The following is a 25,841-nucleotide window of genomic DNA, read 5'->3' as shown; positions in this document are numbered from 1 at the left end:
GGATACAGTTTACAGTTTAATGTCTGAGGAGGGGATACAGTTTACAGTTTAATGTCTGAGGAGGGGATACAGTTTACAGTTTAATGTCTGAGGAGGGGATACAGTTTACAGTTTACAGTTTACAGTTTAATGTCTGAGGAGGGGATACAGTTTACAGTTTAATGTCTGAGGAGGGGATACAGTTTACAGTTTAATGTCTGAGGAGGGGATACAGTTTACAGTCTAATGTCTGAGGAGGGGATACAGTTTACAGTTTAATGTCTGAGGAGGGGATACAGTTTACAGTTTAATGTCTGAGGGGATACAGTTTACAGTTTAATGTCTGAGGAGGGGATACAGTTTACAGTTTAATGTCTGAGGAGGGGATACAGTTTACAGTCTAATGTCTGAGGAGGGGATACAGTTTACAGTCTAATGTCTGAGGAGGGGATACAGTTTACAGTTTAATGTCTGAGGAGGGGATACAGTTTACAGTTTAATGTCTGAGGAGGGGATACAGTTTACAGTTTAATGTCTGAGGAGGGGATACAGTTTACAGTTTAATGTCTGAGGAGGGGATACAGTTTACAGTTTAATGTCTGAGGAGGGGATACAGTTTACAGTTTAATGTCTGAGGAGGGGATACAGTTTACAGTTTAATGTCTGAGGAGGGGATACAGTTTACAGTTTAATGTCTGAGGAGGGGATACAGTTTACAGTTTAATGTCTGAGGAGGGGATACAGTTTACAGTTTAATGTCTGAGGAGGGGATACAGTTTACAGTTTAATGTCTGAGGAGGGGATACAGTTTACAGTTTAATGTCTGAGGAGGGGATACAGTTTACAGTTTAATGTCTGAGGAGGGGATACAGTTTACAGTTTAATGTCTGAGGAGGGGATACAGTTTACAGTTTAATGTCTGAGGAGGGGATACAGTTTACAGTCTAGGCATTTAGCAGACGCTCTTGATCCAGAGCGACTTACCGTACATTAACCCATTCTGAACGGGAACCCATTTTGGTGTCGGCATCATGTCATGCTTTAGCTATTGAAAAATATCAGATCTACAAGCTCATAGCGCGCCACCGAGTGGCGCGCTACGAGCTTGTAGATCTGCTATTTTTGAAAAATCGAAGAACGACTGACATTTTTAGAATCTGATCTCAGGTCAGAATGGGTTAATCAGACCAGTGTGTGTCCAGTGGAAACCTCGTATGAATCTGATCTCAGGTCAGAATGGGTTAAGCAAAAGCATGGCATACATCACATACTACGGGCCATGGTGGAGTCTGAAGAGGTGGGTTTTCAGACTATACGACTGACGTAGAAACATAAGCTTTTTCAGAAAACTGTCATTTTCAAACAGACAATTTTTAGAATCTGATCTCAGGTCAGAACGGGCTAAGCCCCTCCCTACGTACAGTACGTGGTGGTGTGACGGGTAGAATCTGATCTCAGGTCAGAACGGGCTAAGCCCCTCCCTACGTACAGTACGTGGTGGTGTGACGGGTAGAATCTGATCTCAGGTCAGAACGGGCTAAGCCCCTCCCTACGTACAGTACGTGGTGGTGTGACGGGTAGAATCTGATCTCAGGTCAGAACGGGCTAAGCCCCTCCCTACGTACAGTACGTGGTGGTGTGACGGGTAGAATCTGATCTCAGGTCAGAACGGGTTAAGCCCCTCCCTTACGTACAGTACGTGGTGGTGTGACGGGTAGAATCTGATCTCAGGTCAGAACGGGCTAAGCCCCTCCCCTACGTTACAGTGCGTGGTGGTGTGACGGGTAGCGAAAGCAGAGACTGATCTACAGTACAGTACGAGCTCTTTTAAGGCTTTTTCCGTGCAAAAACATGACAGATTTCGTCTGTGCATGAATATAACAACATGACAAAAATAGGGGCGCCAGGTTTGTTGAAAGTGCGTAAACCCTCCTGTGGTCAAGGCTATTTCCGTCAGCATGGCCTCCTCCCACCGGCTGTTTACCTCTCTCTGGTTGGTGGGGGAGGGGAGGGGGGGAGGGGGTGGTTAATCTCAGGCATTAACCCCCCCCCATCCCCCCCCCCCCCCCCCCCCCTTCTGCTCCGTCCATCTCAGGGGTATTAATCTAATTGATTATATCGTTAATCTCCACCCTGTTCTATGTGCCGGAGTTGAGCGGAGCCTGTCGTTACTGTGGACGTCCCCTTTTGGGTGTTGGCATTACGTTATGCTGTAGCTATTGAAAAATAGCAGACCTACAAGCTCGTAGCGCGCCACCGAGTGGCGCGCTACGAGCTTGTAGGTCTGCTATTTTAGAGAAATCGAAGAACGACTGACATAGAAACATAGCTTTATCAGAAAACTGTCAGGATGTGTAGAAGAACATTTTGTAGAATCTGATCTCAGGTCAGAACGGGATAAGGGCCGTTTCACACCACGCACTATACAACTAATAGTGATGACTATAATGACGTGGTTTTAAAAAAACGGTACACTATAAGTTAAAACATTAATGTTCTAATGCTCTGTATGCACTGTGAATGGCCCTTAGTACTGTCCTGTTGCCGTGTCCACCTATTATTTATAAACCACTTTGGGCTTGTTTTTCCTGTAAACGTCGCTTGTAAATATTGGAGGTTATTTTTTTGTTTTGTTTGTGTGTGTAGTTCCAACTAAGCGCTGCTGTCCTAGTTTCCCTCTAGACAGGAAGTGTGTCCGACTGACTCAGCTGCTGTTTGTTCAAGTCAACAGAAACGGAAATGGAAGAGAAAAAAAAGCGGCCGAGACGACACGGAGCAACGAAATGAAATGAAGTGTAGCAGCAGTAAGAATGAAAAGCATGTAAGAGTAGAGGGAAGGTAAATGGTGTGGCGCAGTGGGCCGAGGCCCTCCTACTGAAGGACGGTGGGCCCCACTGGGCCCCCGGGGGCCTCATACTGAGGTGGGCCCCCGGGGGCCTCGTACTGAGGCCATAGATTATTTTGGGGACGGTGGCGGTTCTGCTCCCAGGAGAATTTTGCATGTCGTTGCCACCGTAGTCACTGACGTGTGTGTGTGTGTGTGTGTGTGTGTGTGTGTGTGTGTGTGGCGCCGTAAAGGACCACTTCACCACTTTTCAACCTATCTTCATATAATAGGTCCTCACTAATAATCGTGAAAAAATGGCGCATTGTTTTCCTACTCGGTCTGTGTCTCATATAGGAGGGCTGTGGGCAGTTTAGAAACCCGTCCACCAGTGACATCATCGATGGGGAATATACAAGATAATAAAAACTGCAGGCTTTTCTAGTCCTGAAAAGTTGCAATATGAAAATGGAAGCCATCGTTCTCACGATGATGAAAATCTAAACATATTTGTAAAAGAAAATCTTGTTTAAAAAAATTGCCTAATGATGAAGAAATCGTGCCATTTTATCATGATTACTAGTGAGGACCTATTATATGAAGATAGGTTGAAAAGTGGTGAAGTGGTCCTTTTAAAAGAGAATTCCATACTAAAAGGCTTTCTTACCTTTCTATGTAGTTGTTACGTCTCCACCAAAGAGGTCCAGGGGTTATTTTGTGCAAAAGCTCCTTATTGGCTGTTTCCCCTACCATAAGCCCTCAATGAATTGCATTGAATTGAATGGGAATTGAATGGGGCCTATGGGGTGTTGAGCTAATTCGCTTATTTCCATCGCTCAAAATTATAATTTCTTTGTATATATCCTCTCTTCATAATGTAAATAATATCCCAAGAGGCACACTTTACTACTTCTTTCGATGGAAATAAGCGAACTGGCATAACACCCCATATAGCCCCCATTCAATTCCCATTCAATGCAATGCAATTCATTGAGGGCTTATGGTAGGGGAAAATAGCCAATAAGGACCTCTTTGGTGCATGGGGACGTAACGTAACGACTACAAAGAAAGGTAAGAAAGATAAGAAAGCATTCTAGCATGGAATTCTCCTTTAACCCATTCTGAACGGGAACCCATTTTGGTGTTTAGCATCATGTTATGCTTTAGCTATTGAAAAACAGCAGATCTACAAGCTCATAGCGCGCCACGAGCTTGTAGGTCTGCTATTTTTTTTAAAATCGAAGAGCGACTGACATTTTTTAGAATCTGATCTCAGGTCAGAATGGGTTAATCAGACCAGTGTGTGTGTCCAGTGGAAACCTCGTATGAATCTGATCTCAGGTCAGAATGGGTTAATCAGACCAGTGTGTGTGTCCAGTGGAAACCTCACTATGAATCTGATCTCAGGTCAGAATGGGGTTAATCAGACCAGTGTGTGTCCAGTGGAAACCTCACTATGAATCTGATCTCAGGTCAGAATGGGTTAATCAGACCAGTGTGTGTCCAGTGGAAACCTCACTATGAATCTGATCTCAGGTCAGAATGGGTTAATGGGGGCGAGAAGGAAACCTAAAGTTTGAGACTCGCTGCTCTATGGTTTGTCTACCGTAGATAAGGAGGGAAGGAGGGAGGAGATAAGGAGATAAGGAGATGAGGAGGGAAGGCTTGGACACTGTAAACGCGTTCCCATGTTGTACATCTGTTGTTTTACCCCAGCGTGGTCTTTGTTGTGGGAGAATGGGACAGTTTACCTTTCTGAGATACCAGCGGTGGAAGAATTATACTCCGGTGTTTTTTTTCTTTTTCTTTTATATAACTTTGTTTATTGGTTTTTTTTCTTCACAGAAGCATTATTTAAATACTGAGTTTGACAAATAATAAATGGTGGCATTGACGGCTTCTCTTAAATTATAAACCCCACAATTATTATGTACATAAAGGAGTAAAAACACATTGAATTTTCACCCCAAAGAAAACAGAAAACAACAGAAAACAAGACAAACAAAACCTTAAATACAACATCAGTAAAAGTTGAGAAAATAAAAGGCAGACAAAAACAGACAAAACGGTACACAGCATCCTATAAACAGTCATAGATGCATCCATAATCCAATCCAATACAATCCGTAGTATACTCGCATGTTTTACTAAAGTAAACGTAATCAAATACTCGTTTAATTCAAGTAAATGTCTGGTGGTATTTAAAATTTACTTGAGTAAAAAAGTACAAAAGTATACAAAATATTATATTATTGTTGTTATATAAGTTGGCAACAGTGAAAGTACTATATGCAGAATGTCACATTTCCAAGTTTTACAATGTGACACTTTGTGAGTTTGTACACAGTACATCAAATGTATCTAGTATAAGTGGTTAAATGTATGTTTTGTAATAATACAAAATTACAAAGTAACAAAAGTTTTTCAAATAATTGTAGTAGTGGAGTAAAAGTACTGAGATTTGGGAAATACTCCAGTAAAGCCAGCCACCTCAAATTTGTACTTGACCCATTTTGGGGCGGGAACCCCTTTTGGTATTAGCATTATGTTATGCTTTAGCTATTGAAAAATAGCAGATCTACAAGCTCGTAGCGCGCCACCGAGTGGCGCGCTACGAGCTTGTAGGTCTGCTATTTTTGAAAGAATCAAAGAACGACTGACATAGAAACATAGCTTTTTCAGAAAGCTGTCAGGATGTAGAAGAACATTTTTTAGAATCTGATCTCAGGTCAGAATGGGTTAAGTACAGTACTCGAGTAGTACATGCACTTAGTTATTGTTTTTCCACGACTGTGAGATTGATGCTGGGAACGGCAGAATTCCCCCTGCTGGGATTGGCAGAATTCCCCCACCCCTTTTTTGAGCTTCAGGGTGTGTTCGGAAATGTGCACACGCAATGAACATCAATGATGATGTTTAGGTGAAAAAAAAATAACAGATTTTGTGTTTTATGAATGAATTAAATTTAAATATATAAATGGTTCTAATGTTGCAACGGTGGGTGTTGCAAAGGTTAAGTCTGCCCTCTAGTGGAGTATATCTTTAGTGCCTCATAGATCTTTAAAGGACAACTTTAGTTTTTTTCAACCAAGGTTGATGTTTTAGGTTGTCATTAGAAAAAGTTTTCATTTGCTGCTTTCTTTCGTTTTAGGGATTTTAGCTCTTTTTGACAGGGGCGGGAGGGGGCATTCGAGCATGGGCCTAAATATGTATATTTTTACAAAGTTTTTTGGTGATTTATTTTTGTATTATTTACTATAGTCTACTGAATGTGAAGGTAGCCTACTGGGGAAGGCTTACAGTATACTGTGTGTATAGGCTGTCAGTTTGTCACATTCAATAGATCCTGTGATCTTTTGTGGCCAGATGTAATTTCTTTGGGTTTATTAGGACTAAAAAAAATACATATTTAGCCCCATGCTGGAACAACATATTTTCATATTTCGGCAGCCAAACCCCTATAATTCTAGGGGTCCTTGACATGAAATAGTTTGAGAACCACTGATTATAGAAACATGAGAGTTTTAACCCTGTGAGAACCACTGATATAGAAACATGAGGGTTTTAACCCTGTGAGAACCACTGATATAGAAACATGAGGGTTTTAACCCTGTGAGAACCACTGATATAGAAACATGAGGGTTTTAACCCTGTGAGAACCACTGATATAGAAACATGAGAGTTTTAACCCTGTGAGAACCACTGATATAGAAACATGAGGTTTTAACCCTGTGAGAACCACTGATATAGAAACATGAGGTTTTAACCCTGTGAGAACCACTGATATAGAAACATGAGGTTTTAACCCTGTGAGAACCACTGATATAGAAACATGAGGGTTTTAACCCTGTGAGAACCACTGATATAGAAACATGAGAGTTTTTCAGAAAACTGTCAGGATTTAGAAGACGTTTGTAGAATCGTTCCCGGGTCTAGATGGGTTAAATGTGTTCCTTTTCTTCTCAGGACCTGACCTCGGCACTGACCAGGAAAATCACCCTGAAGACCCCCCTCATCTCCTCGCCCATGGACACGGTCACAGAGTCGGCGATGGCCATCGCCATGGCGGTAAGACGATGCGTCTGACAGCGTCATGTCGCGGCCCTCTGTCCTCTAAACGTTAGCTCCACCTAGGGGGCCATGGCGGTAAGACGATGCGTCTGACAGCGTCATGTCACGGCCCTCTGTCCTCTAAACGTTAGCTCCACCTAGGGGGCCATGGCGGTAAGACGATGCGTCTGACGGCGTTACGTCACGGCCCTCTGTCCTCTAAACGTTAGCTCCACTCGGGGGGGCAACGGTGGCACAGTCGGTAGTGCTGTCGCCTCACATGCTATAGAAGGTCCATGTGTGTGTGAATGGGTGAATGTAATGCACAATCTATGTATGAATGTGTGTGTGAATGGGTGAATGTAATGCACAATCTATGTATGAATGTGTGTGTGAATGGGTGAATGTAATGCACAATATATGTATGAATGTGTGTGTGAATGGGTGAATGTAATGCACAATATATGTATGAATGTGTGTGTGAATGGGTGAATGTAATGCACAATCTATGTATGAATGTGTGTGTGAATGGGTGAATGTAATGCACAATCTATGTATGAATGTGTGTGTGAATGGGTGAATGTAATGCACAATATATGTATGAATGTGTGTGTGAATGGGTGAATGTAATGCACAATCTATGTATGAATGTGTGTGTGAATGGGTGAATGTAATGCACAATCTATGTATGAATGTGTGTGTGAATGGGTGAATGTAATGCACAATCTATGCAAAGCGCCGCTATTTAAATGCACCATTTACCACTTTACCATTTTAAATGACCACAACCACTCTAAAGCCTTTTGTCTGTTTACTTCACTACAGCTGATGGGAGGAATTGGTATCATTCATCATAACTGCACACCAGAGTTCCAGGCCAACGAGGTCCGCAAAGTCAAGGTGAGACCAGATTGTGGTTTCTTTCAATAACTGTCTGTCTGTCTGTCTGTCTGTCTGTCTGTCTGTCTGTCTGTCTCTTCAGTGTTGATTTCGCCAACTAAAACTATGACGAAAAATGTTGCACAGTGAGACTTTCTCACATGTTTTAATCTCACGTGTCCCCCAGACGTGTAATCTGGTGTCCCCCAGAGGTTTGAATAAGGCTTCATCACGTGTTTTAATCTGGTGTCCCCCAGAGGTTTGAACAAGGCTTCATCACGTGTTTTAATCTGGTGTCCCCCAGAGGTTTGAACAGGGCTTCATCACATGTTTTAATCTGGTGTCCCCCAGAGGTTTGAACAAGGCTTCATCACGTGTTTTAATCTCACGTGTCCCCCAGAGGTTTGAACAGGGCTTCATCACGTGTTTTAATCTGGTGTCCCCCAGAGGTTTGAACAAGGCTTCATCACGTGTTTTAATCTGGTGTCCCCCAGAGGTTTGAACAGGGCTTCATCACGTGTTTTAATCTGGTGTCCCCCAGAGGTTTGAACAGGGCTTCATCACGGACCCCCTGGTGATGAGCACGCGCCACACCATCGGAGACGTGGTGGAGGCCAAGGTCCGACACGGCTTCTCCGGGATCCCCGTCACCGAGACGGGCAAGATGGGCAGCAAGCTGGTGGGCATCGTCACCTCCAGAGACATCGACTTCCTCTCTGAGAAGGACCACAGCAGACCTCTGGTGGAGGTGTGTGCGTGTGTGTGTGTGTGTGTGTGAATGAATGAATGAATTTTTATTTTCGTGTCTTGTCGTTAAGACCCAGCCCTTACGGAATTATAAGACACCAACAACATAAATAAACAATGTCACGTTCACTTCCCACACAGACGTTACACAAAGTATTTGATCAAAACAGAAATAAGCATTATCATAAAATAAAATAAAATACATCACATATAAGTTTTCTTTGTCCGTATGTCCCCCAAGCTTTCTCTATATATTCTGCTAATGCAAATATCTTCTGTTCGAAAATCCACCTCAGTCGCTCTGCATCACTCAACCACATCATATTTCTACATCTGTTAAATAACTTTTGACGTAGCTCTTGATACAACGGGCTGTGTGTGTGTGTGTGTGTGTGTTTGTGTGTGCCTGCTTTGTGCATAATATGTGTTGTTCTCGTCTACATTAATGAAATGGATTTAAAAAAAGAACACATTAGAAGTCGACAAACACATGATGTCCAAGAGCTTATTTCTATTGTGGTCCTAGCAAAGGTCATGACAAGTTATGCATGTTCTGTGAAACATGCAATTTCTGATTTGTAAGCAGAATATTCCACTGTACTACAGCTGAAGGAGCATGTTGTTAATGTCCTCCCAGGCCATGGGACCCTAACATGTTGTTAATGTCCTCCCAGGCCATGACCAAACGAGAGGAGCTGGTGGTCGCTCCGGCTGGCGTAACGCTGAAGGAGGCTAACGACATTCTGCAACGCAGCAAAAAAGGTAGCAGTGGCTCACCTACATAAATATTACCAGTAAGACGCGCAAACGCGGGAAGCGAACGCAGCAAATAGTAGAACGTAACATACCTGACAAAGAACAACAACAGACACGTCTCCACGTTAGTTCTCAGTAGTGCATAGACTCCTCTCTAAACGGAGTTAAACAAACATATAATCGTATAAATCAATTTGCAAGTACAATTCTTATTATGTTATACAGAGAAGTCAACAAAAGACACCCACGTCGTTCCAAGACGGAAGAACAGAAGGAAGAGGTGGAGGTGTGGCAGGACATTTATACAGGGGGCAAAAGGGGGAGACTTAACCCTCTTAAGACCCGCATTAATTTCTACTTGCAGTACATAGATTTCAACCTTACTACTACTTTGTACTACTAGGACTAAGACTAAAAAATATGTTAAAATAAATAAGCTGTGACCTCTAATGTACTGTACATGAACCATGGAGAATTAAGTCAGGTAGAAGCACTTATTTGTATCATATTTTGTGTAATTATATAATACTGTTACATATATATATATAGATAAGGTAGCAGTAGCTCACCTACATACATATTATAAATATAAAAGGTAGCAGTAAACTAACCTAAAGGTAGCAGTAGCTCAGCTACATAAATATTCCTAGATTTTCCATATTCACACAACTCTTTATTTTTGGACCACAACGCTAGTAGACGATATTAAGATCACCCCATGTTATTATCTGTAAAGAAATTACTTCCGCGAACCAGGGGAATGGAAGGGATGAGCGAGTTACATCAGGACTTTAGAACCAGGGGAATGGAAGGGATGAGCGAGTGACGTCAGGACTTTAGAACCAGGGGAATGGAAGGGATGAGCGAGTGACGTCAGGACTTCGGTGCTCTATTGCATTACAAAGAGTTGTCTCTCTCTCTCTGTCTCTGTCTCTGTCTCTGTCTCTGTCTCTGTCTCTGTCTCTGTCTCTCTCTGTCTCTGTCTCTGTCTCTGTCTCTGTCTCTGTCTCTGTCTCTGTCTCTCTCTCTCTCTCTCTCTCTCTCTCTCTCTCTCTCTCTCTCTCCCTGGGCGTGAACAGGCAAGCTGCCCATCGTGAACGACAGTGACGAGCTGGTGGCCATCATCGCGCGGACGGACCTGAAGAAGAACCGGGACTACCCGCTGGCGTCCAAAGACTCCCGCAAGCAGCTGCTGTGTGGCGCCGCCATCGGGACCCGAGAGGACGACAAGTACAGGCTGGACCTGCTGGTGCAAGGCGGCGTGGACATGGTGGTCCTGGTGGGTTCATTTCTGCCCTCCCCCGTGTTTCAGAAACCATTAAGAGTTTTTCCGATACCAGTATCGGAAGAACTCTTATGCCGATACTGCCTAAAATGCTGGTATCGGGTTGGGCTGGTATCGGGATTTACGTTGGCTGGTAAATACCGGTCGTTGGCCGATGAATAAAATAATCACCCGCCACGTTGTCTGGCTGTCTTGGTTCAATACGTCACGATAGTGTTTTTTCCTTCCGACAGTCCGATGTGTTCCCGTGCACTAACCACGGCACACACAGGAGAATCACACGGGGCCTTTTGACAGTTTTACAGCATGCTTCGTCGTACCATGGTGTGTTGTGGCTAACAGCAGATCTACAAGCTCACACCATGGTGTGTTGTGGCTAACAGCAGATCTACAAGCTCACACCATGGTGTGTTGTGGCTAACAGCAGATCTACAAGCTCACACCATGGTGTGTTGTGGCTAACAGCCGATCTGCAAGCTCACAATGCGCAATTGTAATGCTACAATGACATGAAGGGCACAGCCAGCAGGCAGTAAGCTGCCATCTTCTACTATGGAGGGCCCGGCTTCACATTATACAACTTTGCTGGCATCATATGGTCTAACCATGAACATGGCAGCAGTTTGTACATTCAAGCCTACCTAAATAATGAGCCGTTCATACAACCTTACTTTAGTTGAACGAGGTTGAGATGCATACATAGCCTCTGCCCTGAAACATATTCAGACAGTTTGTTAACCCATTTAGGCCTGACGTCGAAATAAATAAGACAGAGAGAGAGAGAGAGAGAGAGAGAGAGCGACGGATAGCTCTCTCTGTCTCTCTGTAACCATACAGACCAATAGGCGGACATACAGTACATATTCACCAATAATGTACAAAACTATTTCAGGAGCTTGTTAAACTAAAGGCCTGAGCGTTGCAGCCTGCCCTCGGTCAGGCCATGTATTTACTGCCACGTCCTCGTTAAAACCATATCAGACAGAATGTATTAATGAAGCAAAGTCTCCTCCCTCGTCCCAAGTTGAGATGAGATTGAGATTCAATTTATTGTCAATGTACAGTACAAGTACAGCACAGCGAAAGGTATTTTCGCATCTCACCAATGGTGCAAACATGTCAGTAAGGAGGATACATTATTTACAGTAGTAACAGTATTAACAGTAGCATGAGCTGAGCAGTAGTCATTTAAATAAGTAAATAAATAAATAATTATAAGAGAAGAAGAAAGACGGATCTGTCCATATTGCACGTAGACCTTATTGAACATGGCCCAATGCACAGTGTGCTAAACTAAGGTCCAGAGACCATGTTCCAAAAGTCCAGTGGCCATATCACACGAGTCCACATAGTGTTTTTAGACTAGTATGTCCTCTAGTATGTCCTCGTTTGCAGAGAGCACTCGACTAACGGTGGTGTTGTTGTTTTTATTTAATTTCCAGGACTCTTCACAAGGAAACTCCGTGTATCAGATCAACATGATTCATTACATCAGACAGAAATACCCAGAGCTGCAAGTAGTGGGAGGGAACGGTGAGTTCTCTATATCTGTATTAGTGGGTTTGTTTGATACAATGAAATAACTTTTTTTTTCTGGTGCTTTTCCTACTGTGTGATACCGGGGGGGGGGGGGGGGGGGGGGTGTATGAACAAGTACCTGGTGATATTGATTGATTGATTGAAAATATTTATTAACAGTTTGCAGAATTACAGTAACATTTCAAGCACAAACTCAATACAGAGACAAGTTAACTGTGAGTGGACGACCCAATTAAGCATTACACTTGTTTACAAGATCTGGGTCCACCATGTTCAATTCATCACAACATTTAGAGACGTACAAATAGACACTTCTATATAGTCAAAGAACAGAACATGAATTCATCTTAAAAGGGAAAATAAACATATACAGTGAGGGGAAAAAGGGGGGACGACACAGGCGACGCGTGGGGAGGAATTGACTGACACGGCGACTCCATCGCAGGGAAAAAGCTGCTGAAAAAAAGCTTTGCTGAAAATGTGCAGATCTACAGCTTTTCCTTGGAATGCTTCCTTTACTTGGAAACGTTGCCCCCCAGAATGGGGGACATTAGGGTTCATGTGGTGCACGTAATACTTATTTTTGGCGCTTCAATAATAATTCGGGGTGCATACTTAGTTTAGACTAGTCATTGGTTAGACATATGGGTTAAGGTTATAGGTTTAGGTGTGCTGCCCCCGTGGGAGGTTAGGTTTAGGGTGAGGGTTTGAGATGGGTGCAGGCTTTAGTTCCGACATACTATTGATCCGAAACCTCAATCCTAACCTATAACCCTAACCGCAAGCACGGGAGCAGCGCATGTCGGACCATCGCTTTAACGCATCGCATCGCATGTCACCCCCGCTTCGGATCTTCGGTGTGTCGGAAAAGCGTGCGTACCCCGTTTGAGATAGGTTGTAGTTGTATAGGACTAATGACTGGTCTAACCAATGACTATAGTCTAAACCAAAAACTGTCTAAACTAAGTACTGCTCTCCACGCTGTCCCCAGTGGTTACGGCGGCCCAGGCCAAGAACCTGATCGATGCCGGCGCCGATGCGCTCCGGGTCGGAATGGGCTGTGGATCCATCTGCATCACACAGGAAGGTAGGAGGCGCAGCATCCTGTCTGACCAACGCAACATTCCTTACATGAATTTATGCAAATGTGCACTGAACTGATCCGAGTGCAAATTATTCATAGAATATCAAAGCAAAAAACGAGAATGAAATTTCAATGTATAAAATTTGCAACTGCAATAAAACTGGCAAAAATGTTGGGAGTCATCAAGTCTTCGAATGCAAAGAGAGTCTAGCTTGTCTATGCATGCCGTTAAGTGAACACGATTGGCACGTGAAACTTGACTCCCTTTTGAATTGAATTGAATTGAATCTGATCTCGGGTCAGAATGGGTTAAATGCTGCAAATTGTAAAAAATGACAAAATAATAAAATATGACTCCTAACGTCGTTGAAGTGGGACTCATCCCTGGGACTCATTACAGTGAAAACCTGTTTACAACACAGTCGGTTTCAGTCGGAACAGAAAACACATTATGTGATGTATTTTATTTTATTTTATGATAATGCTTATTTCTGTTTTTGTTTTGATCAAATACTTTGTGTAACTTCTGTGTGGGAAGTGAACAACGTGATATTATTAATTAATTCATTCATTCATTCAAAATTCATTCATTCAACACATGACACTTCTATTGTGAACTGATGCACGGTATCCACTGTGTGTGAACGGTGACGATGGCTGACGTGTTCTCTGACGTGTTCTCTGTCCTCTCCACAGTCATGGCGTGTTCTCTGACGTGTTCTCTGTCCTCTCCACAGTCATGGCGTGTTCTCTGACCCGTGTTCTCTGTCCTTTCCACAGTCATGGCGTGTTCTCTGACCCGTGTTCTCTCTCCTCTCCACAGTCATGGCGTGTTCTCTGACGTGTTCTCTGTCCTCTCCACAGTCATGGCGTGTTCTCTGACCCGTGTTCTCTGTCCTTTCCACAGTCATGGCGTGTTCTCTGACCCGTGTTCTCTGTCCTCTCCACAGTCATGGCGTGTTCTCTGACCCGTGTTCTCTGTCCTCTCCACAGTCATGGCGTGCGGGCGGCCCCAGGGCACCTCGGTGTACAAGGTGGCAGAGTACGCCCGGCGCTTCGGCGTGCCAGTCATCGCCGACGGCGGGATCCAGACCGTCGGGCACGTCGTGAAGGCGCTTTCCCTCGGGGCGTCGACAGGTGAGGTTTGTCGAGGTTTCTGTCGCGAGACACGGCCTGGAAGCATAACCGGGAAAAGACGTGGAGAACCGCTCGGTTAAGCCACGGCGGTAACCTTTAACCTTTCACCTCCTCCTCCCCCTCCCCCCCCAGTGATGATGGGGTCGTTGCTTGCGGCGACCACGGAAGCACCAGGAGAGTACTTCTTCTCGGACGGCGTGCGCCTGAAGAAGTACCGCGGGATGGGCTCGCTGGACGCCATGGAGAAGAGCACCAGCAGCCAGAAACGATACTTCAGGTACTGACCCAGAAACCGTAGTTCAGGTACTGACCCAGAAACCGTAGTTCAGGTACTGACCCAGAAACCATAGTTCAGGTACTGACCCAGAAACCGTAGTTCAGGTACTGACCCAGAAACCATAGTTCAGGTACTGACCCAGAAACCATAGTTCAGGTACTGACCCAGAAACCGTAGTTCAGGTACTGAGGAGGCTGGTCATCGTATGATTGGCTGGAGGACGAGTAGCCCTGGTCCAGTAGTCCTGGTCCAGTGCTTACAGAGAGCCTCTCTCTGACGCCCTGTGGAAGTCCCTTCCACAGCCCTCTGGGGATATTCTCACTCTTGTGTGAGGATTTTCAAATCCCAGCAAATAAACAAACAAACATGTCTGTGATTGGTTGATGCCTGTCTGTCTGTCCACTCACAGCGAGGGGGACAAGGTGAAGGTCGCCCAGGGAGTGTCTGTGATTCATGTCTGTGATTGGTCGATGCCCTGTCTGTCTGTCCACTCACAGCGAGGGGGACAAGGTGAAGGTCGCCCAGGGCGTGTCTGGCTCCGTCCAGGACAAAGGATCCATCCACAAGTTCGTCCCGTACCTGATCGCCGGGATCCAACATGGCTGCCAGGACATCGGCGCCAAGAGCCTGTCCGTGCTTCGGTGAGTAGCCGTTTTCCACTGTTGTAATTAGTTACTGTAATGAGCCTGAATGTCTGAATGTACATTTTCCACTGTCGTAATGAGCCTGAGGGCTGTATTTTGCGTGTCTTAAGTACCAGGTCTTATTCCCTAACTTGAGTAAACTAAAGACCTGGAGGCGTGATCAATGCCATTTGGCTATTCTGAGTGGCCAAAGAGCATTGATCACGCCTCCAGGTTTTTGGTTTACTCAAGTTAGGGAATAAGACCTGGTACTTAAGACACACAAAATACAGCCCTGAATGTGTAGAAGTTTCCACTGTTGTGATGAGTCTTGTCTGAATGTGAAATGTCTCAATATTTATGTTCGGGGGCAATTTGTGACTAAATTTGACTGAGAGACTGTTGCCATTTAATTTTTTTGAATTTTCGTTTTTTTTTTCATGTCATATGAAAGCAGGGACTCATAGCTTCAAATTGACATGGTTGGTTGTTCAGTTTGACCCACCTATCTATAATATGCCAGTTTGGCTTATAGAGTAATGTCTTGCAGAGAAACGGCAAGTTGAGAAAACCGGCTTGAAAGGTTAACTTCTGTGGACTCGAACATTACACCTATAGTTACATGTTTAAGCATTTATTTCATATTTACATGTCTTCTGTGGTCTCTAACATTACACCTAGCTACTACATGTTTAATCATTTATTTCATATTTACATGTCTTCTGTGGTCTCTAACATTACACCTAGCTACATGTTTAAGCATTTATTTCATATTTACATGTCGATTTCAGCTCTGACACTTTTTTCAGACATGCTCTAGTATGTGAAGAGTCTGCCTGTGCTATTAACTAATTTAGAAAAAATAATATGGTCACATTTGTCCACCGGAGGGCGCTGAAAGTGCAGCCTGAGCAGTGAACAGGGCTGCAGGTGAACCTCTCAGGTGGACAGCAGCACATTTTGTCACCACTCTTTGTTGTTGTTGTTGTTGTTATAATTAAGTTTAGTTGATTTGCACAACATAAAGGCTACAAGTACATTTATATTATAAATGGTTACAGTGAAGGAACGGAAGGAATCCCATATACTGTAGTCTTATTCAGAGTCCATTCCTTGTTAAAGTACAAACGCGTTTCGGCGCGCATGCCTTCGTCAGTGTTTCAAAATACAATTTACAATTTTTTGACACTGACGAAGGCCTGCACGCCGAAACACGTTTGTCTGTCTGGTATTATGACTGCTGCTGCTGCGGAGAGAGCACTCTCACATCTTTATTAATAAAGACTCTTACTCGACTGGAAGTGCAGATTCTTTTGGAATCTGCACCCATAGCACACGCCTGGAACTATATATAAGGCTGTCTTGAGTAGAGCGGGCCCTTTTCCCCCTGAAATGAATTGTTAGTCGAACTGTGATTAATCGTGTGGAAGTTTAAATCACTCTCGCTCAAAAAAAAAGAAATGCTCAGACCTGCAACCAAACTATGCACGCCTCTATGGAACCAAACTATGCATGAATGAATGAATGACCTTTATTTATATAGCACCCTTCTCAGCACGAGTGCACAGGGTGCTTTACAATAGTACAAAAAATAAAACTGTAACAACAGCAGGCAGCCATTATCACAGAATAAACAGTGAAAAAACATAGCAACAAAACGGACAATAAGAACACACAGATAAAAACACAAACGAGTAGAAAAACAGTGTTATCGGTGACCAAAAGCCTGTCTGAACAAGAACGTTTTCAATTGTTTTTTAAAAGAGGCCTCAGAAAGGACAGTTCTTAGGTCCAGGGGGAGGGCGTTCCACAGCCTAGGGGCTGTCACTACAAAGGCTCGGTCACCCTTTGTTTTTAATCTGGTCCTGGGGACCACGAGGAGGTGCTGATCGGCTGATCGGAGTGAGCGTGTGTTTGTGTAGGGTTGAATCAGTTCAGTGATGTAGGCAGGGGCTTGGCCGTGGAGTGCTTTGTGGGTGAAAGTGAGGAGCAAACTATGCACGCCTCTATGCAACCAAACTATGCACACCGTCTCGCCTGTCGTGTTGGGTTTGTTATGTTGGTACGCTGAGCGTCATTTGGCTCCATTCCGTGTTTTCCTTCAGTGCCATGATGTATTCTGGAGAGTTGAAGTTTGAGAAGAGGACCATGTCTGCACAGGTCGAAGGAGGTGTTCACGGCCTGCACTCGTAAGTACCCCACACTGTACACGGCCTGCACTCGTACAGTACCGCACACTGTACACGGCCTGCACTCGTACAGTACCGCACACTGTACACGGCCTGCACTCGTACAGTACCACACACTGTACACGGCCTGCACTCGTAAGTACCGCACACTGTACACGGCCTGCACTCGTAAGTACCGCACACTGTACACGGCCTGCACTCGTACAGTACCGCACACTGTACACGGCCTGCATTCGTATAAGTACCACACACTGTACACGGCCTGCACTCGTATAAGTACCACACACTGTACACGGCCTGCACTCGTATAAGTACCACACACTGTACACGGCCTGCACTCGTACAGTACCGCACACTGTACACGGCCTGCACTCGTACAGTACCGCACACTGTACACGGCCTGCACTCGTACAGTACTGCACACTGTACACGGCCTGCACTCGTATAAGTACCCCACACTGTACACGGCCTGCACTCGTACAGTACTGCACACTGTACACGGCCTGCACTCGTATAAGTACCCCACACTGTACACGGCCTGCACTCGTACAGTACTGCACACTGTACACGGCCTGCATTCGTACAGTACCACACACTGTACACGGCCTGCACTCGTATAAGTACCACACACTGTACACGGCCTGCACTCGTATAAGTACCACACACTGTACACGGCCTGCACTCGTAAGTACCGCACACTGTACACGGCCTGCACTCGTACAGTACTGCACACTGTACACGGCCTGCATTCGTACAGTACCACACACTGTACACGGCCTGCACTCGTAAGTACCGCACACTGTACACGGCCTGCATTCGTACAGTACCACACACTGTACACGGCCTGCACTCGTATAAGTACCACACACTGTACACGGCCTGCATTCGTATAAGTACCACACACTGTACACGGCCTGCACTCGTATAAGTACCACACACTGTACACGGCCTGCATTCGTACAGTACCACACACTGTACACGGCCTGCACTCGTATAAGTACCCCACACTGTACACGGCCTGCACTCGTATAAGTACCCCACACTGTACACGGCCTGCACTCGTACAGTACCGCACACTGTACACGGCCTGCATTCGTACAGTACCACACACTGTACACGGCCTGCATTCGTACAGTACCACGCCTTAAACGTACACAACCACACTGTACCGTGCACAGACTAACACAAACCACACTGACGTGACTTATATGAAGCAGAGTCCTGCACGGGTCCATATTTCGAAACCCGCGCACCCTCCCCGCCCGTCAATCATCGGATCCGCAACCCGCCCGTTTACCCGTGATTTATATAAAAAACTCCAAACCTAGATCTGCCCCCCAGCCGTCAGAACAAATGGACCCGTTAACCCGCCCCCTGGGACCCGTTAACCCACCCCTGGGACCCGTTAACCCGCCCCCCTGGGACCCGTTAACCCGCCCCCTGGGACCCGTTAACCCGCCCCCTGGGACTCGTTAACCCGCCCCCTGGGACTCGTTAACCCGCCCCCTGGGACTCGTTAACCCGCCCCCTGGGACCGGTTAACCCGCCCCCTGGGACCCGTTCGTATCACAGGCTTTGCATGGCATTATTTAAATGAACTAGAAATATGAGGAAATGACAGAAGGAGAAATCAACTATTAACGACCACCTGAGTTTTCATGTTGCACGGTAAGACTACAGTCATTGGTATTGTTGTATCACATGGGTGGGTCGTGTAGCTTTCTCCACGTTAAGCCGTGTATGTTCAACAACACAGCCATGACGTTAAGCTGTGTATGTTCAACAACTCAGCCATGACGTTAAGCCGTGTAAATGTTCAACAACTCAGCCATGACGTTAAGCTGTGTATGTTCAACAACTCAGCCATGACGTTAAGCCGTGTAAATGTTCAACAACTCAGCCATGACGTTAAGCCGTGTAAATGTTCAACAACACAGCCATGACGTTAAGCTGTGTATGTTCAACAACACAGCCATGACGTTAAGCCGTGTAAATGTTCAACAACACAGCCATGACGTTAAGCCGTGTAAATGTTCAACAACACAGCCATGACGTTAAGCCGTGTAAATGTTCAACAACTCAGCCATGACGTTAAGCCGTGTAAATGTTCAACAACACAGCCATGACGTTAAGCCGTGTAAATGTTCAACAACTCAGCCATGACGTTAAGCCGTGTAAATGTTCAACAACTCAGCCATGCCTTAATAACATTGACAGCTAGCCTATGAGGTGGCGAAAGCTTGACCTGCATAGCAACAGTTGCTAAACTATTTGGATTGGCATTTATTGGACAATCGCCTTTTGGGGGGTGGGATTTAGCGAAGGGCTAATTCGGTGGAACCCTAGTTAAAAACATCCTGTAGAATCCTATTAGATTCTTATAGGATTTTCCAAAGTTCCAAAATAATCTTATAGGATTATCAACATTAAAAAATGTTCTCATAGAATTTCTATAGTTTTATGAAATTCCTATAAGATTAATTTTTCTTTCTTTTCTAATGGGATCCTATAGGATTTCCATTATAATCCTATTACCGTTCCAATAACATTTCTATAGTATCCCATTTCATCTTACTTTGTCACTATCGAGTAAAGGCAGAAAAGACCAGAAAATAATTGTATAGGTAAATTATTCTTATCAAAATGTTCTGACTAGGGCACTGAGGGCAGTAACATTAGTCAGTTGATTCTTCATATCCATAGGAGTAAAACCGGCAGGATCATTTGTTTATATTTGGAACATAATAGTTGCCTCTGCCTCCATGCTGAAATTATACACATTGTATGCTTAAGCAATATTACACGAGAGGGTGTGGTTTAACGTGATTATTGCCACGACAGGGATGCGGTCAGGAACGAGCAAGCATCACTGAAGTAGAAATAATCACATTAAACAACACCCTCGAGTGTAATATTGCAATTCTACAACAGTTACCCTTAAAAACTAAGAATCGTTGAAAAAATATATATTTTTAATGACAGATGTAGTCACTACGACCACAAATGTCCCAAGGAACAAGCTAGCCTAGTAGCCACTGAGTTTGCTATAGCGCTCTGGCAGCTGAATTCTTTGTTTTGATTAGGTGGTGAACGGTGCTGGTTTGATCCACGGCTAGAAGCCGTTTCAACCAATCGGATTGCTTCCTCGAAACGACCTGTTGTAGAATTGGTGTTGCACAGCGAAAATGGCAAGCTCACATGTCACATTGTGCCTTGGTGTTCAGCATTGTGAGCTGTAGTAGTAGTACGTCGTAGTAGTAGTAGTAGTATTAGTAGTAGTAGTAGTATTAGTAGTAGTAGTAGTAGTAGTAGTAGTAGTAGTAGTATTAGTAGTAGTAGTATTAGTAGCAGCGTAGAGCATAACTTTCTGGCAGTGACGACATAAAACAAAAGTATCCTTGTCTCTTTCTGTCTCTCTTGTCATAGATATGCATATGTCCCATGTAAGTATCATGCTTCTACTGTAAGCATTGTGAAGGTTTAGACTTTACCCTCCTTCTGTTATTATGCTGTAAGCATTGTGAACGTTTAGACTTTACCCTCCGTATGTCCCATGTAAGGATCATGCTTCTACTGTAAGCATTGTGAACGTTTAAACTTTACCCTCCGTATGTCCCATGTAAGGATCATGCTTCTACTGTAAGCATTGTGAAGGTTTAAACTTTACCCTCCTTCTGTTATTACTGTAAGCATTGTGAAGGTTTAAACTTTACCCTCCGTATGTCCCATGTAAGGATCATGCTTCTACTGTAAGCATTGTGAACGTTTAAACTTTACCCTCCAACTCTTATTACTGTAAGCATTGTGAACGTCTAAACTTTACCCTCCATCTCTTATTACTGTAAGCATTGTGAAGGTTTAGACTTTACCCTCCATCTCTTAGTACTGTAAGCGTTGTGAACGTTTAAACTTTACTCTCTATCTCAATGTTGGGGTGGGGGGGGGGGTGGGGGGGTGGACTACCTTCTCCAACGTAAACATGGATAATGGAGACATTCAGAATGTCTTGAAGTTCACGTCCATTCAGAAAAGTTAACCATGCGTTTCCCTGTTTGGATTCCACATGAGAGAGATATTGATTTTGTAGTTCTTTGTGAGAGAGATATTGATTTTGTAGTCCTTTGTGAGAGAGATATTGATTTTGTAGTCCTTTGTCTGAATGAGCTCATTTTCAACCAACAGATTTAGATTTGTAGGGACATCTTTGAGCATAATAATGCATTGACGACGGCGCGCGATGGTGTACTTTTCTGCTGCATTTAAACCAACCTTTTGGCATACAGTAGCATTTGCCATGCCATGCATGCTAAAAAATGAATCTCATCCCAAACTTTTATTTCTTATATCATCTTTAATCTCCGTCCTCCCCCCCCCTCCATTGTCGACAGTTACGAGAAGCGTCTTTACTGAGGCAGGGAGCGGAGCGCGGCCCACCAGAGCTTCCCCCCCGGACGTCCCCCCGACAGCGACCAAACGGAACTGACACCAAGCGAGCGCCCACACACGCCCTCTCTGCTCCCCCTCCCCTCACACCCCCCTCCCCTCACCCCCCCCCCCCCCCCCCCACACCCCCCCTCTTTGAACCGAGTGGCCCCCATGAGGAGGGAGGAGGAGGAGGAGGAGGGGGGTTGGTGGTGGTGGTTTCTTTTTGGGGGGAAATGGAGGTGAGGATCTGCCGAAATCGAAATGACACCCGTCGTCACCTGGAACAACCCCCCCGCCCCCCCCCCCGCTGGGATTTTGCACTCGAAGCGGAGCAACAGGGTCGTCTCAAAGACATGCACCCCCGCCCACACACACACACACACACACACACACACACATATCTGAGTATGCAGCCAGTCCCAAGTGTGTGTGTGTGTGTGTGTGTCTGTGTGTTGAGAATGAACTGTGTGCGCATGGATGCTGAGAGAATGAACTGTGTGTGAGTGGATGCTGAGAGAATGAACTGTGTGTGTGTGGATGCTGAGAGAATGAACTGTGTGCGAGTGGATGCTGAGAGAATGAACTGTGTGCGAGTGGATGCTGAGAGAATGAACTGTGTGCGAGTGGATGCTGAGAGAATGAACTGTGTGCGAGTGGATGCTGAGAGAATGAACTGTGTGCGAGTGGATGCTGAGAGAATGAACTGTGTGTGTGTGGATGCTGAGAGAATGAACTGTGTGTGAGTGGTTGCTGAGAGAATGAACTGTGTGTGTGTGGATGCTGAGAGAATGAACTGTGTGTGTGTGGATGCTGAGAGAATGAACTGTGTGTGTGTGGATGCTGAGAGAATGAACTGTGTGTGTGTGGATGCTGAGAGAATGAACTGTGTCTGTGTGGATGCTGAGAGAATGAACTGTGCGAGTGGATGCTGAGAGAATGAACTGTGTGCGAGTGGATGCTGAGAGAATGAACTGTGTGCGAGTGGATGCTGAGAGAATGAACTGTGTGCGCATGGATGCTGAGAGAATGAACTGTGTGCGAGTGGATGCTGAGAGAATGAACTGTGTGCGAGTGGATGCTGAGAGAATGAACTGTGTGCGAGTGGATGCTGAGAGAATGAACTGTGTGCGAGTGGATGCTGAGAGAATGAACTGTGTGCGAGTGGATGCTGAGAGAATGAACTGTGTGCGAGTGGATGCTGAGAGAATGAAGTGTGTGTGTGTGTGTTCGTGGTCAAACCTACAGCGGAGCAACCATGTGCTGTTTTGTCCTCTGCTTGGTGAAACCCCCGAAGTAACCAACCATGGCTTAAATTCCATCAGAATGTTCTCGTTTTAGACTTTAGACTTTTTATGTTTTTATGTCGTTTATTAAATATGATCCACCATGATCGTACCAGCGAGCTCCATATCGGACACCTCAAAGCGAGCCCAGTTTTCACTGTCCTAAAACCTAACTGTGCAAGAAAACAGACGCTAGTCTGACTAGGGTTCTGTGTGCAATCAGTCGTGGCAAGCAATCTTTTTTATTTCTTTCTCATTCGCAGCATTTTTATTAACCATTTGCAGATGGTTGGCTATACCGTGAGAAGAGTTAGCCCTATTCTTATATTTATCTGTGATTATCCTTTTTTTTCCTTTTTTTCTTTTTTAAGGCTCTGTGACTTGAGGTATGAAATCTCGATGAAGTCACTATATATATATAAATGTCATCCCTGGTCGTAGCCTGCGTACAGTTGAGGAGGCCCGAAAGCCTGAAGTCTGAGTCTTTTTTTCCTTATGTGGCCAATAATGCGTTTAAAACATTCAGGACCACTTAAAACCAAATGAAACCAGAGTCCTGTTGCAATGTTTTTTTGTGTGTTTTTTTTTTTTTTTTTTACGGGGACCGCTCTACGCTCAACTGCACAAAATTGTGTCAATCAATGAAATGATTAGTTTCTCATGGGGGAGAACTTCCTTCCCGGGGCTTTAACCCATTCTGACCTGAGATCAGATTCATATACGAGGTTTCCACTGGACAACACACTGGTCTGATTATAACCCATTCTGACCTGAGATCAGATTCTAAAAAAATGTCAGTCGCTCTTCGATTTTTCAAAAAATAGCAGACCTACAAGCTCGTAGCGCGCCACTCGGTGGCGCGCTATGAGCTTGTAGATCTGCTATTTTTCAATAGCTAAAGCGTAACATAATGCTAACGCCAAAATGGGTTCCCGTTCAGAATGGGTTAATAACTTTTAGAAAATTTGAGTTTTTTTTAGTTTATAATGAAGTTGTATAGACTTGGCGGGAAGTTGAGCACGAAGGTTTTCTCTTTTTTTATATTATATATATATATGCATGCTTTAGTTTTCAAAAGCCACAACATGGATATATTTATATTCAGATTTTCTTTCTTCTAATTGTATGTACAGTATACTGCCAAGTTATACCGACACCAAAATTAGCTCATCTAGTCGCCTGTTACTCAGAATACATCGCATTTCATTCCAGTCCCAGATTTTCGCACAGGTTTGTCCAAATATACATCACCGATTCTTTATTTTTATTTTGAATGTTTCCTTAATTTTTTTTTTTTTTCTATTTTTAAACCAGCGATATGCCTTGAAACGGGGATGAACTTAAAAGGTGGCACACAACAGAAAGTCCTTGAAACGGGGATGAACTTAAAAGGTGGCACACAACAGAAAGTCCTTGAAACGGGGATGAACTTAAAGGTGGCACACAACAGGAAGTCTTAACACCAACCTGGCAACGCATCGACGCTGCCAGACACGCCCCCCTTATTGATCGCCATAACTCGGGGGGGGGGGGGGGGGGGGGGGGGGGGCAACTGGCGGCCCGGGGGCCACATGCGGCCCCCCTACCTTCACTTTTTGCGGGCGGCCCTCAGGTTAATATCAGAATACTGAGATAATAATATTGGTTATCAGCTGTTACAAACAATTCCACAACATGCAAAACATGGCCGGCTTTTAATTACTTCAGTCTAAATTAGTATTATAGCTCCAATGCTACAACACAAGTATACTGTATATAATTAAAGGCATTTGAAATTACATAAAAATGTTAATTTTCAGGATTTCCAATTTAAAAAAATAGCAAAAAGATTATTCAAGATTTTCAATTCGAATATAGCAAAAAAAATAGCCGATCTACAAGCTCAAAACGCGTCGCGCTGCGACACGTTTTGAGCTTGTAGATCGGCTATTTTTTGCTGCGACAGTAGTATATGGCCCTATAGGGAGTGAGTGTGGAAATATATAGTGGCCGTCAATCGTCAAAGTTGCCCCCCCCCCCCCCCCCCCCTGCCCTAACTGTTATCATTCAGCTTCTCGTAGGACTAGACAGACGTTCAGACGTTGTCGTAAAATGGATGTCCTTTTTTTTTTTATTATTATTATGGCGGACGTGATATTTTAGGGTGTCCTTAATAATATAGGAGAGTCCTCTACTGTGGTGTTCTGTATTGTGCTGATGTACACTGCCCTCTAGAGGGCGCACTTGACATAACGGAGCGCTTGCAGTTGACCTGAATTGTAAAGCATAATATCTTTCTTCATGGAGACATTTGTATTATACCTACCTATACAAGCAGGAGAAGATCCCAGGCTGTTTCTGTTCAGTGTTTCCACCTGGAGATTTGGCTTTTTTTAAATGGATCTGATTCCCCGTAAAGCTGGGAATAAAATAAAATAAAAGCATGCTTTAGGCTGTACACTACAGGCCTACACTTACTTTTTTTCAAAGCTTTTCAAAGTCAGGCTGTGTATTATTGATCAACAGTTAACTGTTATGTCGACTGAAGACTCCCAGCTCGCAGTGAATCAGATTACGTTAAAATCCCATGACAGATTTTTTAAATAAATCATGTTTACACAGGTTAACTTTGCCATGAAATATTGCAAAGGAGAATAAATAAAAGTCAAAACTGTGTATTGACTGTGTGGCTTCATTTTGTTATGCAACTTTTTTTTTTATTATAGTAAATGAGGAGCAAAATGTAAAAAAAAAAAAAAGACAAAGTAATGGGACTGTTTTAAAG

The 25,841-nt window shown here is 44.2% G+C and overlaps 1 protein-coding gene across 3 annotated transcripts in view; it reads left to right on the top strand.

Moving 5' to 3' along the window:
- The window catches only part of LOC308310696 (inosine-5'-monophosphate dehydrogenase 1b), a 45,281-nt gene extending 23,373 nt beyond the window's left edge, over positions 1-21,908 (top strand). For 2 of the 3 annotated variants that reach the window (XM_080757077.1, XM_080757076.1), the window contains 12 exons: positions 6,770-6,871; positions 7,679-7,753; positions 8,274-8,480; positions 9,154-9,241; positions 10,315-10,514; positions 11,963-12,053; positions 13,051-13,146; positions 14,137-14,280; positions 14,413-14,557; positions 15,055-15,198; positions 17,286-17,369; positions 21,758-21,907. In XM_080757077.1, the coding sequence (XP_080613203.1) occupies positions 6,830-6,871; positions 7,679-7,753; positions 8,274-8,480; positions 9,154-9,241; positions 10,315-10,514; positions 11,963-12,053; positions 13,051-13,146; positions 14,137-14,280; positions 14,413-14,557; positions 15,055-15,198; positions 17,286-17,369; positions 21,758-21,779 (1,338 nt within the window). In that variant the 5' untranslated portion in view covers positions 6,770-6,829 and the 3' untranslated portion in view covers positions 21,780-21,907. Of the gene's footprint in view, positions 1-6,769; positions 6,872-7,678; positions 7,754-8,273; positions 8,481-9,153; positions 9,242-10,314; positions 10,515-11,962; positions 12,054-13,050; positions 13,147-14,136; positions 14,281-14,412; positions 14,558-15,054; positions 15,199-17,285; positions 17,370-21,757 lie in introns of all 3 variants that reach the window. The other variant, XM_080757075.1, reaches the window with a different exon arrangement.
- Positions 21,909-25,841: the final 3,933 nt, after the last annotated feature.

Source organism: Protomyctophum bolini (genome assembly GCF_963924005.1).
Source record: "Protomyctophum bolini genome assembly, chromosome: 23".
Lineage (NCBI taxonomy): Eukaryota > Metazoa > Chordata > Actinopteri > Myctophiformes > Myctophidae > Protomyctophum > Protomyctophum bolini.
This window is presented reverse-complemented; position numbering and strand designations above follow the sequence as displayed.